The sequence below is a fragment of the Hypanus sabinus genome, chromosome 17, assembly GCF_030144855.1.
Source record: "Hypanus sabinus isolate sHypSab1 chromosome 17, sHypSab1.hap1, whole genome shotgun sequence".
Lineage (NCBI taxonomy): Eukaryota > Metazoa > Chordata > Chondrichthyes > Myliobatiformes > Dasyatidae > Hypanus > Hypanus sabinus.
This window is the reverse complement of record NC_082722.1, coordinates 35,765,457-35,778,386: the sequence shown is the minus strand read 5'-3', so window position 1 is coordinate 35,778,386 and position 12,930 is coordinate 35,765,457. Positions and strand designations below refer to the sequence as shown.

The 12,930-nt window shown below is 36.5% G+C and overlaps 1 protein-coding gene across 10 annotated transcripts in view; it reads left to right on the top strand.

Moving 5' to 3' along the window:
- Positions 1-12,930, top strand: part of rbl2 (retinoblastoma-like 2 (p130)) — a 121,432-nt gene that overhangs the window by 55,642 nt on the left and 52,860 nt on the right. For all 10 annotated transcript variants that reach the window (XM_059992834.1, XM_059992832.1, XM_059992833.1 and 7 more), the window contains one exon: positions 12,161-12,321. In XM_059992834.1, coding sequence (XP_059848817.1) covers positions 12,161-12,321 — 161 coding nt within the window. The remainder of the gene's footprint in view (positions 1-12,160; positions 12,322-12,930) is intronic.

Genomic DNA, 12,930 nt, shown 5'->3' with positions numbered 1-12,930 from the left:
AAAGAACTGAAACCATTTTCAATGTACAAAAGCCAAAATCCCATGATTTGTAGGCTAGGCAATCGTTATTAATTCAACCTTAAGAATGATTATATTCCTTTTGATATATTGAAGGCCAAACATATGGTATTCAGGAAATGAGTTGGAGCCATACGCAGTGAAATTGCTCACTGCATGTTTATTGATTGGAAGATGTATACCTTTGCTTGACTAGTCTCCTTAACCCTTGAACACTTGTTTGGTATAAGTGTCCATTTTAGATCAGTTAAATTATCAATACTTGGATTTCCCTGATGTGGATACAGTTTATCCATCAGGCAGATTGGATTCACCTTTCTTACGTCTTGGATACATCTGGATTTTTATCCTCAATGGGGCAGGACTCCAACCATATGTTTTCATGTTACTTGGGAACATTTGCTTTAAACCGGAATGTATTTTCTTGGCCTTTCCTTCACAACTAGGTCAGATTTCATTGTTGTCTCATTGGCAAAATGTGCATTTTTGGCCAGCAGCACTCATCTTTTGAATTCGTTGTTAAAAGGCAAGAGTAGTTGCATTTCATTTGGTGGCAATTTTATACTGATCATTAACTCCAACCTTCCCTCGTAAACCAGAATCTCAGATTAGAGGATTAAATATATAATAATTCCTTCATAGTGCATTTAGATTATATTCACTTTGAATTTTCTGATCTGTGGTTCTGAATACACTTCCAAATTCTGTTTGAAATGGGCAAGGGCACTTATTGCATTGTCATTTTTGCCAGAAGAGGACCAGAATAAAGAACCAGGTTTGCTGCTCAACTCAACACACAAAATGCTGGAGGAACTTAGTAGGCCAGGCAGTATCCATGGAAAAGCATGCAGTGAATGTTTCAGGCCAAAACCCTTCTTCAGCACAGGGAAGAAGTGTGATCCAAGTGACTTTGGCCATGGAAGGATTTTTGGTGCCAGATGGGGTACTTCGAATATATCAAACTGCTTATCTCCTGGGATTTTCACATACAACAGTCTCTAGAGTTTACAGAAAATAGTGTAAAAAGAAAATACATCCAGTGAGCAGCAGTTTTGTGGGTGGAAATGCCTTGCTAATGAGAGAGGTCAGAGGAGACTGGCCAGACTGGTTCAAGCTGGCAGGAAGGCAACAGTAACTCAAATAACCGGGCAATACAACAGTCTTATGCAGAGGAGCATCTCTGAACACACAACACGTCAAACCTTGAAGTGAATGAACTTATAGCAGCAGAAATCTAGGAACATACACTCAGTGGCCACTTTATTAGGTACAGGAAGTACCTAATAAAATAGCCTCTGAGTGTATGTGCATAAATCTTTGTTTTATGTCTTACACTCTTTACTGCATTTTTGAGCAATGTCAGTAAGTAGAAGACATTCATTGGAATGGCTCAGGAAATGTGGAGTTTCATCTCCAAAGTTAGACTGGAAAACTTAGGTTGTTTCTTTGGAGCAAGGAAAGTTGACATGTGGAAGCATGGAAGATTTTTTAGAATTCTACAAAATTATGATAATTTTAGGTAAGGTAGGGAAAAGGAATCTGTTTAAGGATTCAAGGTGACAGGGTTATCCTGGACTTTAAACTATATTCCTATTATATGAAGATTCAATGGACAAAGTTCATTTGAAATAGAAAGATTTTGGCCTTATCATTTCATTTTGAGGAGGAGCAATCCCATGGTCTCACCTTTCCTCTTTCTGTGACTCTCTCCGTTTTTTTTCAGGGTTTACTAGTTATACAACTCTGGCCTCTCGAACATTCTCAATTTATTCATCTTACTGTCAATGACCATGTCCAGTGTAGCTTCACCTTTGGTGTTTCTCTCTCTAAATCTTTGCTCCTTCTCATCTCTTACTACTTCCAAATGCTCCTTAAATCATACTTTGTTCTTTTCCTAATACGATATGGTAAAATTATATTTGATACAGAACTGTGTTTTGGGATATTTGACTAATTTAAAACCATTTTGTTAATACAAATAGTCATCGTTAAGAGTAGGCAGATGTTTTCAAAATAGACCAGCAACTAATTGCAACAAAATGCTCTGATACTGGATTCCCATGTATTGAGTTACAGGGATTTAGACTTGAGTTGGAGCTGCTTGCACATGTGGGAAGTGCCCATGCCAGGAGCACTTTCAGCAGGTGGACAGGAACTAGGACTTGTGCAGTATCAGAAGAATTTATATTTAGAGAAGATTTTTATGAAGATCCAAGTCAGGAGTAACCAGATCTTCCAGAAGATAAAGAAAAACATCCCTCTGCAGTAAGAGTGCAGTTGAGGGCAAGTACTGGAGACTTTACGCAGCTATATTAATTCAGCCACCCACTCGGTAGAGATTGATCCAGACACTGCCATGAGAAGTCTAGAGAAGAGTGTAACTATGTTATTGATAAGGTAGTGTGCAGGTGTTGGGAACATGATTACCAGTGATGCAAATGTACAGTTAGTAATATTCCACTACCTCAGTTTTAGTTCATGAGCATGTTGCATTAATCTGGTTTATAATAGTGACTCATCACAACCTAGTGGCTTCAAAGACTGGTTGAATGACAACTGGAGTATTGATAATTCTGAGTGTGAAAATTTTGGTTAGCCATGGTTTTTTGGATAGGTAGTCTGATTCCACAGTGGTGTGGTGGAGTTGAGCTTTTACAATAGAATTGAAACTGGGTGTTGTCATCATGTTTGCAAACCTTAAATTATGCCATTGATGTTGTTAACTTAAAAAATATTAATGCATTCATCGCTAAATGTGACTTCAGAACTTTTCCATTAATGTGAAATAACAGCGAAATCTACTGAACTCAGAGTGAAAGATTGAGAACATAAACTAATCTTTTTAATATTTTTTATTTATTAATTTTTAGAAATTACAAAGAATAAATGTGGTAATAAAATAGTAAGAAAATTAATATTGACCCTCCCCCCTCCCCTTAGACCTCCCCCCCCCTAACCCTTATCTAAAGAAAGAAAAAAAAGGAAAGAAGAGAAGGATTGCCTGGATATCGGAGGATCCCCACATGCTCCATGGAGTTCAAAATAATCTTGATATTTATTTTCACTTTCCCCAATTACTATAATTTTATCTTCAAAGGACCTATGTATTTAATCCTATTTTTTGTAAGTATGGGAACCAGCATGGATTATAGAATTAGATAAGATAGGAGAAAATATACCAGAAGATTTTATATATAAATGGGAATCCAAATGGATACGGGAAAAAAAAAATCTCCTATATTAAGACACTTGACTGATTTGTATGGAATAAGGTAAATATGGATGATGAGATAAAGAAATCTTTATTAGCAAAAAGAACTTTAATTCAAAATAGGCTTATTCCTTTTACAATGGCTAATAGACTTTTACATAATTGGTTCCAAAAGGGGATTAAATATATAGGTGATTGTTTTGAAGGAGGTATATTGATGTCATTTGATCGATTAAAAATAAATATAAGATATCAAATAACACTCTTTTTTGTTATTTTCAATTAAAAGCCTATTTACGAGAAAAGTTGGGACAAACAATGTTGATGCCAAAACCTAGTGAAATAGAAATATTAATCCAGAAAGGAAAAATGAGAACATAAACTAATCTATGCATTTTTTACAACAAAAATATCCTCTGGAAAATCTTAAGATGATAGTATAATTAAGTGAAGGTTCTGATTGTATTATTCATTGCAAAAATAATTCATGTAGATTGGTAATAAATTGTTCTCAAATATTGCATTTAATTCAAAAGTTGCAGTCATTGTGAATCTACAAAAGCAAGTAACAATATAAAAAAAGCTCTGAATTTGTTCATTTTATCAATGAAATGTTTAATCTATTTTATAACTGGATGAGATAATTTCTTCCTTGTAGTCCATTTACAATTCAAAGATGGAAGGAATTAAACATTAGTAATTTGACTTCAACTACAACGATGATCAAACATGAGGGGCTGCCAGTGTTGTGCATCGTTTGAGTATCCAAAAATCCAAGGCCTTAAATACAAAGTGTGTTGTATCATAAGTAGCTGACTGTGCCTTTATCACTGTTTACAAGTTTACTAGTAGCTGAAAGAGGTGATCGACAAAGTAATTGTATTGGAATTAGCTTGAAAGTTTTATGTTCAACGTGGAATGTATTATTCTGATAATGTATAAACATTTCCTAAGAAGGTAAAATCTTTTGATTCATTTCTTGGAAATGAGACCTACAGTGTTGACCTGCATTAAAGACATTTATCAGCGTATTACAAAAAATGTGCAAAGAAACAAAGAAAAGAGGTCTCTTCCTCTCTGTTATATTTACTTGCTGCACAATTTGTTTGGTACATTTCATGAGGCAATTTGAAATCTGATATTCAGTGGTATCTTGTACATAGATCTATCCCAGTCATGGAAGGTATTTGTTCTAAGGTACAAGTAGAGGCAGATGCCTCTAGGGACATTTAAGAGACTCTTAGATAGGCATATGGATGATGGAAAAAATGGAAGGCTATGTGGTAGGAAAGTGTTGGATTGATCTTAGAGTAGGTTAAAAGATCGGCACAAAGTCACGGGCGAAAGGCTTGTACTGTGCTGTAATGCTTTATGTTCTATTAGTTTGAAGTAGTATGATTTTAGGACATAATTTTGAACATACAGTGTTCTTGTTGATGAAATAGGAAGATCTGATGTTATGGTACTGGCTGCCTGCAGTCATGTTGGCTTTGACAAACTTTGTTAATAATGGTCTTTTTCAACAACTGTTATGGGGAGAATAGCTATCTTAAGATGGGTGGAAGATTTTAAACAAGTACCACAATGAGAAACAGCTAAATTTTTAAAATTTACAATTCAATACCAGCGTCAAATGAACACTGCAAAAGGAGGTTCTGCAAATAGCTTAGCTTTGGAGCAAAGAAAGAAGCCAGTTAACAAAACCTTGATGAAACCAAGTTGCAGATGCAACTGAACTATAATAGTCTTACAATGAACTTACAAATAAGTTAAAAGTTTTCTGCACTTGCTGATAACAACTGGAAAACAGCTGAAATACAAATTTTTGAATAAGCTGTCAGAAAAGGCATAAATCTGGAAGGGGCCCTGCCTTTACAAAGCAGATTCAATATTATTTCCAAACTGCGCACTATAGGTGACTAGTTAGGTTGTGAGTGACCTGGTATCTAATGAAATGCCAGTTACAAAAGTGGTCTATATAAATAACTTCATCTGCCATAAAACCCACTGGTCTATTAGATCTCAACGCTAAGTACAGTTGCAATATGTAAGTATACAGTCAATGACAGGATCAGATTCACTCTTCCCTTTATTTGCTCCACAATATATTCAGGAACACCGCATTCATTGAAGGATGTTGGACCAGGCAGCATCACAGCTGCAATACTAAAGACCTGGGTTTCCAAACCAACTGCACCTCTAGCCAAACTGTTCTTGGCACTTAAACACTGTAATCTGCCAGACACAGTGGAGATTGCCAGGTACAAAAAGCACAAAAAGCAGGACATTTGCATTTTGTCTAATTACAATGAGCCTACTCGCAGTCATCAGCAGTAACGAGCAAGGTTCTCAACAGTGCAATCAAGCAGCATGTATTCATCGATGGACAGTAGAGAATAACTGCCCTTAACAACAAAGATGCTGGTAAAACTGAGGTCAATAGACATCAAGGGGAAAACACTCCACTGGTTTGTACTATACTTAACACAAAAGATGGTTGCAATTGTTGATGGTTTTTCATCCCACACCCAGAATATTACTACAAGTATTCTTCAGGGCAGTGGCCCATGTACATCTCCTTCATCAACGACCTTCTTTACTTTATAAAGTTAGAAGTAGGAATGGTTATTGATGATTGCACAATGGTTAATTCCATTTGTAACTCTTCAGCAAGCATATCGGAGTGCAACAAGAACTGGGTAACATTCAGGTACAGTCAAATAAGGAGCAAGTAACATCTGTGGCACAGAACTCCAAGGGAATGAACATTCAACAAAAGGGAGTTGAGCTACCTACAATATTCAATGGTATTACCATTGCTGAGTCCCCATCGATATGCAGTAGTCATCTGTGGATCGATCAGTTGGATCAATCACATAAATACAGTAGTCAAAGACTGGATATCCTGTAGGATGTGACCTACCTCTTCATACTGCAAAGCCTTTCCATCATTTAAATAACATATCAGAAGCATGTCGCTGGAACTGCAATCATCTCGGCAACACTCAGGCTGCTCGACACCAAGCTGGACAAAACCATTCTTATAATTCATCATTGCCAGTAAACATTAAAATTCCTGCATCTTTAATACTGCACTGGCATAGTCTACTCAGAAATCCCTTCTTTACTTCCACTGCATTTGCATTGAAAGCAATGCCTATCTAGAAATATAATCTTTATGCAGAGGTTATGGATATGAATATGTACTCTCCTGCCTTGGCTCTGAAGAAGTAGGAGCTCATATTTTGTAATTGCCCCTTAAAAGTAGAAATATTATTCAGCTTGGATACCTCATGTAATATAAGTTCTTTTTAACCTAATGAAACTCTTGTTTCCTCCTGACCTTTAATTTGCTGACCTTTGACACTGATATCCACGAGGCAGAGATATTTCCCTCTTTGCAGCAGTAAAAATCTTTAAGTTTTAAAACATATTAAAACTTCTCTTGCTGGCGCTGTTCCAGGAAAAATTATCCCTGTACCTTATTTCTCCTCAAAGTGATTAGTTTCCCATCTCTGGCATCACCCCAATACTTGTTATTTAATTGAAACAGTGGAACATACAAATCCAGCTGCTGAGGGATCAAGCAAATTCTGCTTCCATTTGGTACTGGACCGCCATGATAAAATACATTATGTCCACTGGGAGGTTTGAATTCACATGAATGCTTCCAGCCTTGCTGAATACTGTAAGTGGTTTGCCTTTTTTCATTAGTAGATGGAATATTTAAAAAAAAAATAAGGGATGCAAAGCAAAATGACATGACAATGACAGTAAGATTGGTGTTTATTTTACATATCTTGCTTGAACCTCAGTGGCAGACAGCCAGTACACCAGGCAGTTCTCTCAAGTTTGCACGGAAGAAATCTGTGGACTGACCTGATAAAAGGCATGTGCAAATAATTAGTGGGCAATAAATTTCCATTGAGTCAGCAGTGTAAATTTTAGCTGTTTTTAAACTGATCTCTAACTGTTCACAGAGCTCTGGAGCTTTAAGTTTCAGAATGCTATCTGAGTAGTTCCAAACTGCTTCTTGTTTGAGTTCGAGGAAGTATTTCTTTGTCCTTTGCTGTTACTTTTAGTCCATATTTAGGAGATTGCAAGGTCAGTGAAGTTTGAAAATACGGAATGTGAATTTGTAAGACTGCTTTTTATATGAACTTTTTGTTTTGGCCAAATGTGATATTGTAAATTATATTTTTTGTAGCATGTGTTAGTTTACTTGAAGAAAAGAAGTCCTACAAATTTTCCGAAGTTTGTGTGATTTAATAAAATTCTATTGGATTATTTTAAGTAACTTTTACAATTTTTTTTCTGAAATTAAGTCATTATTCTTATTTTATAAGTTTTTACTTGGAATATTTACCTATCAATAATATATTGCTTTATTTTATATGTTAAGTTCTTCTGTAGATTTCCTTCTCTTTACCTCCTGTAGACATGGTTTTAGCTGTAGTTTCTGCAAGCAGACAAACTGCTGAAAGCCTGTTATTAATGCAGGTTCAGGAATCAAAATAAACAGAAAATACTGTACTGGAAACACTCAGCAGGCAGACAATTCCTGTGGATATTGAACTGAAGTTAAAATTTTCAGATCTAACAATACTAGAGTTAACTCATTTTCAAAATAACTTATTGCTAGATTTTAGTGGAGATTTTTATCTTTGTTTTGTAGAGATGTTCACCTTTTGTTTTGCAGAGATGTTCAGTAGTTTTTTGCCATTTAATAAATGTCTTGGTTCACTTAAATGAGACTTAACAGCTAACTTAATTTTTAAAATTTATTCATTTTTCACAATTCTGGCATGCTGCCCAACCCAACTTTTACTAATTGCCCTTGTATAGGTGCTGGCGAGCTAGATTTTTGAACTTTTATATTCCTTCCATGGTGGCATTGGGTGGAAGGTTTCAGGATTTAAACCAAGTGGAAATGAAGCACCAAGAATATGTCAGGAATAGTGTGTCACCTGGATGCAAACTTGCAGATGACAGTGCTTCTTTGTACCTTTGTCTTTGAGGGAAGAAGTTGTGGGTTTGGCAGATGGTATTGAAGTAAAGTAGGTAAGGGACTGCAGTGCATTTTGTAGATGGCACAGATGCCAAAGTGAACCATGATGGAGGGATTAAATAGTTAGGGTGGTGAACAGAGCATCAAAAAAGTGGGTGATTTGTCTGAGCTGATGTTAATCATCTTAAATATTTTGCAGTTGCACTCATTTAAACAAGTAGAGGATAGTCCATCATACCTTTCTGCTTTGTACATCATTAAAAATCTTAGGGCTGTCTTCTGTCCCTTTCTAGTCAGAGTATATTTGCGGCTGGTCCAGTTGAGGTGTTGGCCATTAGTGGTTCCTGGAATGTTTGTGTAATGCAAATAAGTGTCAATGTCATCTCTCCTAATAACCAGAATCAGAATCAAGTTTATTATCACCAGCATGTGATGTGAAATTTGTTAACTTGGCAGCAGCTGATCAATGCAATACATAATCTAACAGAGGGACAGAAAAAAATAATAAACAAAACATAATAATAAATAAGCAAGTAAATCAATTACATATATTGAATAGATTTTTTTTAATGTGCAGAAACAGAAATACTGTATATTAAAAAAGTGCGGTAGTGTCCAAAGCTTCAATGTCCATTTAGGAATCGGATGGCAGATGGGTACAAGCTGTTCCTGAGTCGCTGAGTGTGTGTCTTCAGGCTTCTGTATCTCCTACCTGATGGTAACAGTGAGAAAAGGGCATGCCCTGGGTGCTGGAGATCCTTAATAATGGACGCAGCCTTTCTGAGACACCGCTCCCTAAAGATGTCCTGGGCACTTTGTAGGCTAGTGCCCAAGATGGAGCTGACTTCTGCAGCTTCTTTCAATCCTGTGCAGTAACCCTCCATACCAGTGACACAGCCTGTCAGAATGCTTTCCATGGTACAAATATAGAAGTTTTTGAGTGTATTTGTTGACATGCCAAATCTCTTTAAACTCCTAATAAAATATTGCCACTGTCTTGCCTTCTTTATGACTACATCGGTATGTTGGGACCAGGTTAGATCCTGGAGATCTTGACACCCAGGAGCTTGAAACTGGTCACTCTCTCCACTTCTGATCCCTCTATGAGGATTGGTATGTGATCCTTCGTCTTACCCTTCCTGAAGTCCACAATCAGATCTTTCATCTTACTGATGATCTGTGACTTCCGGGGCGCCTAGGTGCCACTCAAGTAGCAGCAGTACTCTCAATGGATATGATTAGATATTCCCATTTCAGCCTGTTACAGCAAAAACCAGTTCTCTGCTTTTCTTCATGTAATACTTCACTGCATTAAAGATATGGCATAAATGCATCTTAAATTTAATTCCTATCCCCATTCTGTTTCTGCCATAGCGATCCATGCCTTCTCTTCTGCCAGAATGAGGCCACCCTCAGGTTGGAGCAACACCTCATATTCTATTTGGAAAGCCTCCAACCTGATGGATCAAACATGAGTTCCTCCAGCATTTTGTGTGTATTGTTCTGGATTTCCAGCATCTGCAGAATCTCTTGTGTTTCAATGCATCTTATTTACTTTACATTTAATGTTGTAAATTTGTTTTGCAAGAAGAGCTTCATTAACTGAATTCTACAGTTTTAGAATAAAACTGCAGTTGCACGATCAAGTCTGTGTCAAGCTTATTTCTATTTCTTCATGGTCACACAAACCATGCTACCTCTCTATCATTGTTCTTAGATTTCACTCTAAACTCCCCTTAAAATGCCTCCCAATCATAACCCATCATCTCACCAATTCTGGCATCATTTCTTTTGCCATTTCTTAATCTGATTTTCTCAGTCCTTTCCTTCCTCATTAATGGAATCACAATAAATGTGGATTATGAAAGGTTATGAAAGGGACAGTCAATCACGTTCATCCGTTTTATGTTCATCCCAAAAACAAATCCCATTTGCGCTATACTTTGGGTGAACTGACAAACATATCATTTATCAGCTGAGATAAAAAAAGAAAGATCCTGTAGTGTTATCTGAATTAGAGCAAGTTCTTATGGTGCCTGGAAAATATCTTTAACACTAAAATAAATGTTTTAATTTTTTTTTTCATTTGTGGACTCTTTCAGTATGTAAATTGGTTGCTTTATTTAATCTATAAATATTTTTGAACTAGCTTATAATTTATTGAACTGAAGATGTGATGAAGTTCAAAATTAAAGTGACAAAGATAACCTCTACTATTATCTAAAAAAAAGAGTCAAAAACATCCCAATTGGGAAAAGAGTGTATTGTGAATGATGTAATGACAAAACACTTGGAATATATTAATCAACAAGTATTTATGAAATGGAAATCATGTCAAACAAATCTACTCCAAGTATTTGGAGATTGATTGGATAAGGTAAAACCAATGAATGACATTTCTTCAGAAGGCTTTTGAAAAGGTCCAGCAAAAGATGTTAATATGCAAAACTGAAGCGCATAGATTTTAGGGAAATTTTGTTCTATAGATTGAGAATTTCTTGACTAACAGGAAAGTAAGAATAAATAAGAACAGATCTTCCTCTGCGAAGCAGGCAGTGATTAATGAGATTGCACAGGGATTGGTGCTTGGGCCCCACAACTCTGATTTGATTGGATCTAAGTATAACACTTTTAAGTTTGCAGATTCTGGAATTTGGGAGGTCTATGAGCTGAGGATTCAATATGACTTAACAGGCTGGGTGGTTCTGAAAATGCTTTGCAAATATTGCATAACATGGATAAATGTGAACTTAGCCATTTTGGATCTAAAAGCCCAACGATCTTATTGTCTGTAAGGTAATTGATTTTCAAGAGGGAGGTATTATGTCCTAGGTGTCATCCTCTTCTTAAGCCTGTCACCTCTACTGGGGCATAGGCCATCAACAGCAACTCACCAGAGTCCTTTGTCCTGAGCCAGTCTTTCAAGTCCAAGTCCGGGTGAAGTTCATCTGTGCATCTTTTAGATGAAGATCCTGCCTCTCCCAGGGATAAGGTCTTTGGAGTATCTAGTGGTATTTCTGTAGCACTGAGTTTTTACAGGATAGGGTCGCTGGCCCTATGCCCAACACTCCTCCTTTCACAGCCAGGCTTAGGACTGTCCATGATGGTGTTGACTTGGGTGTCTTGCTACATCACATGCTGAAAACAAGCATTCAGATGCAGCAAGCAGTAGGAAGAACTTTACAGCAGCAAGAATATCTTGTTGCAGCTAAGCAGGGCCTTGCTGAGTTTCATGTGCAGTTTTGGTCTCCCCGCTGAGGAAGGCTGTGCTTTTTCCCAAAGGAATGTAGCAAAGGTTTATTTGACTGATTTCTGGGATGGTAGGGCTGGCAGTTGGTTTGGTTATGACTATGTAACTGGCAGTTTGTTTATTATTGCCACAAGACTCTTGAATGGACCTCTTGTATGATAAATATGAATTCTTAGTCTCTCAGTCTACCTCATCACTGCCTTTGCAATACATGTTCCCAAGCTTTTGTATCTTCTGATGGAAAAGGTGAGAAGAGATGACTATGATGGGAGTGGCCTGTGATTATGTTGGCTATTTCCCCAAGGTAGCAGGAAGTTTACCAGACATTCAAAGAAAGGAAGGAATAGGATCTCACAAAAATCAATACAACTTTAACAGGGCTGTAGACCCAAATGAGATGCAGGCAGGATGTTCCCTTTGACTGGGATTCCCATTTAGAATTGAGAACAGGAGGAATTCCTTGACCCAGAGTGTGGTGAACTTGTGAAATTTTCATCTACTAAAAGCAATCAAGGTCAAGTCATTAAATATATTCAAAACAGAGGTACATTTGCTTCTACTATAAACTTTCTTTTAATGAGAATGGATTTTATGAACAAAAAGAATGCCCAAAGGTATCTAATGGTGAAGAGAGATCCACAGTCTAATTGTTATCCTGTTGTATTTATTACAGGTTTGTCTGAAGATTTCCAAAGTAAAGATTATAAACCACCTTCAGAGCCACCTTGTATTATTGACAAATTATGTACAGCATATGATGGATTGGAATTGGAGGCAAAAGGGATTAAACAACATTACTGGAAGCCTTACATCAGAAAGCTATTTGATAAGAAGGTTTGTTAAGTATATTTCACTCTTAAATGGATGATAACACAAATTTCAGTTTTTACCATTTATGCATTAAGAATTCACTCGATTTTTAGTGCAGGCAGAAGAAAGTATGATTGGATTAGCATCCATTCTGTCATGTGGTTCATACATTGATGTAGAGCTGATGCTAATCCACAAGCATTAAGCTCAGTACTCATCAAAGTGAGAAATTTAAGTGCTGCAGGTGGGAAGACTACATTATTAATACAGTGGAGAAGTGTGACATGATTTAATTCAGAGTAAAACTCGCTGTTCTGTACCAGTAATCTTCCTTTATCCCAGCCACAGATGATTATCAATACACATCCCTGGCAGTTTAGTCTTAAGTCCGAGATAGGATGTATTGCAAAAAACTATCAGTAAAACAAAATAAAGTAACCTGTATAGAAAATGGTATAAATATTGCAGATTTGAAAGATTAGGAAATGATGGTCCAGTACTTAAAATACCAAATCACAAATTTGTTAAACTTCAAAGAATAATATGCATACAATTACCCATTTAAAAATAGTTAATTGGTAATATTGTCCATTATTTAACATGTCTTGACAAGTTGGTAATAATTGTATTTTT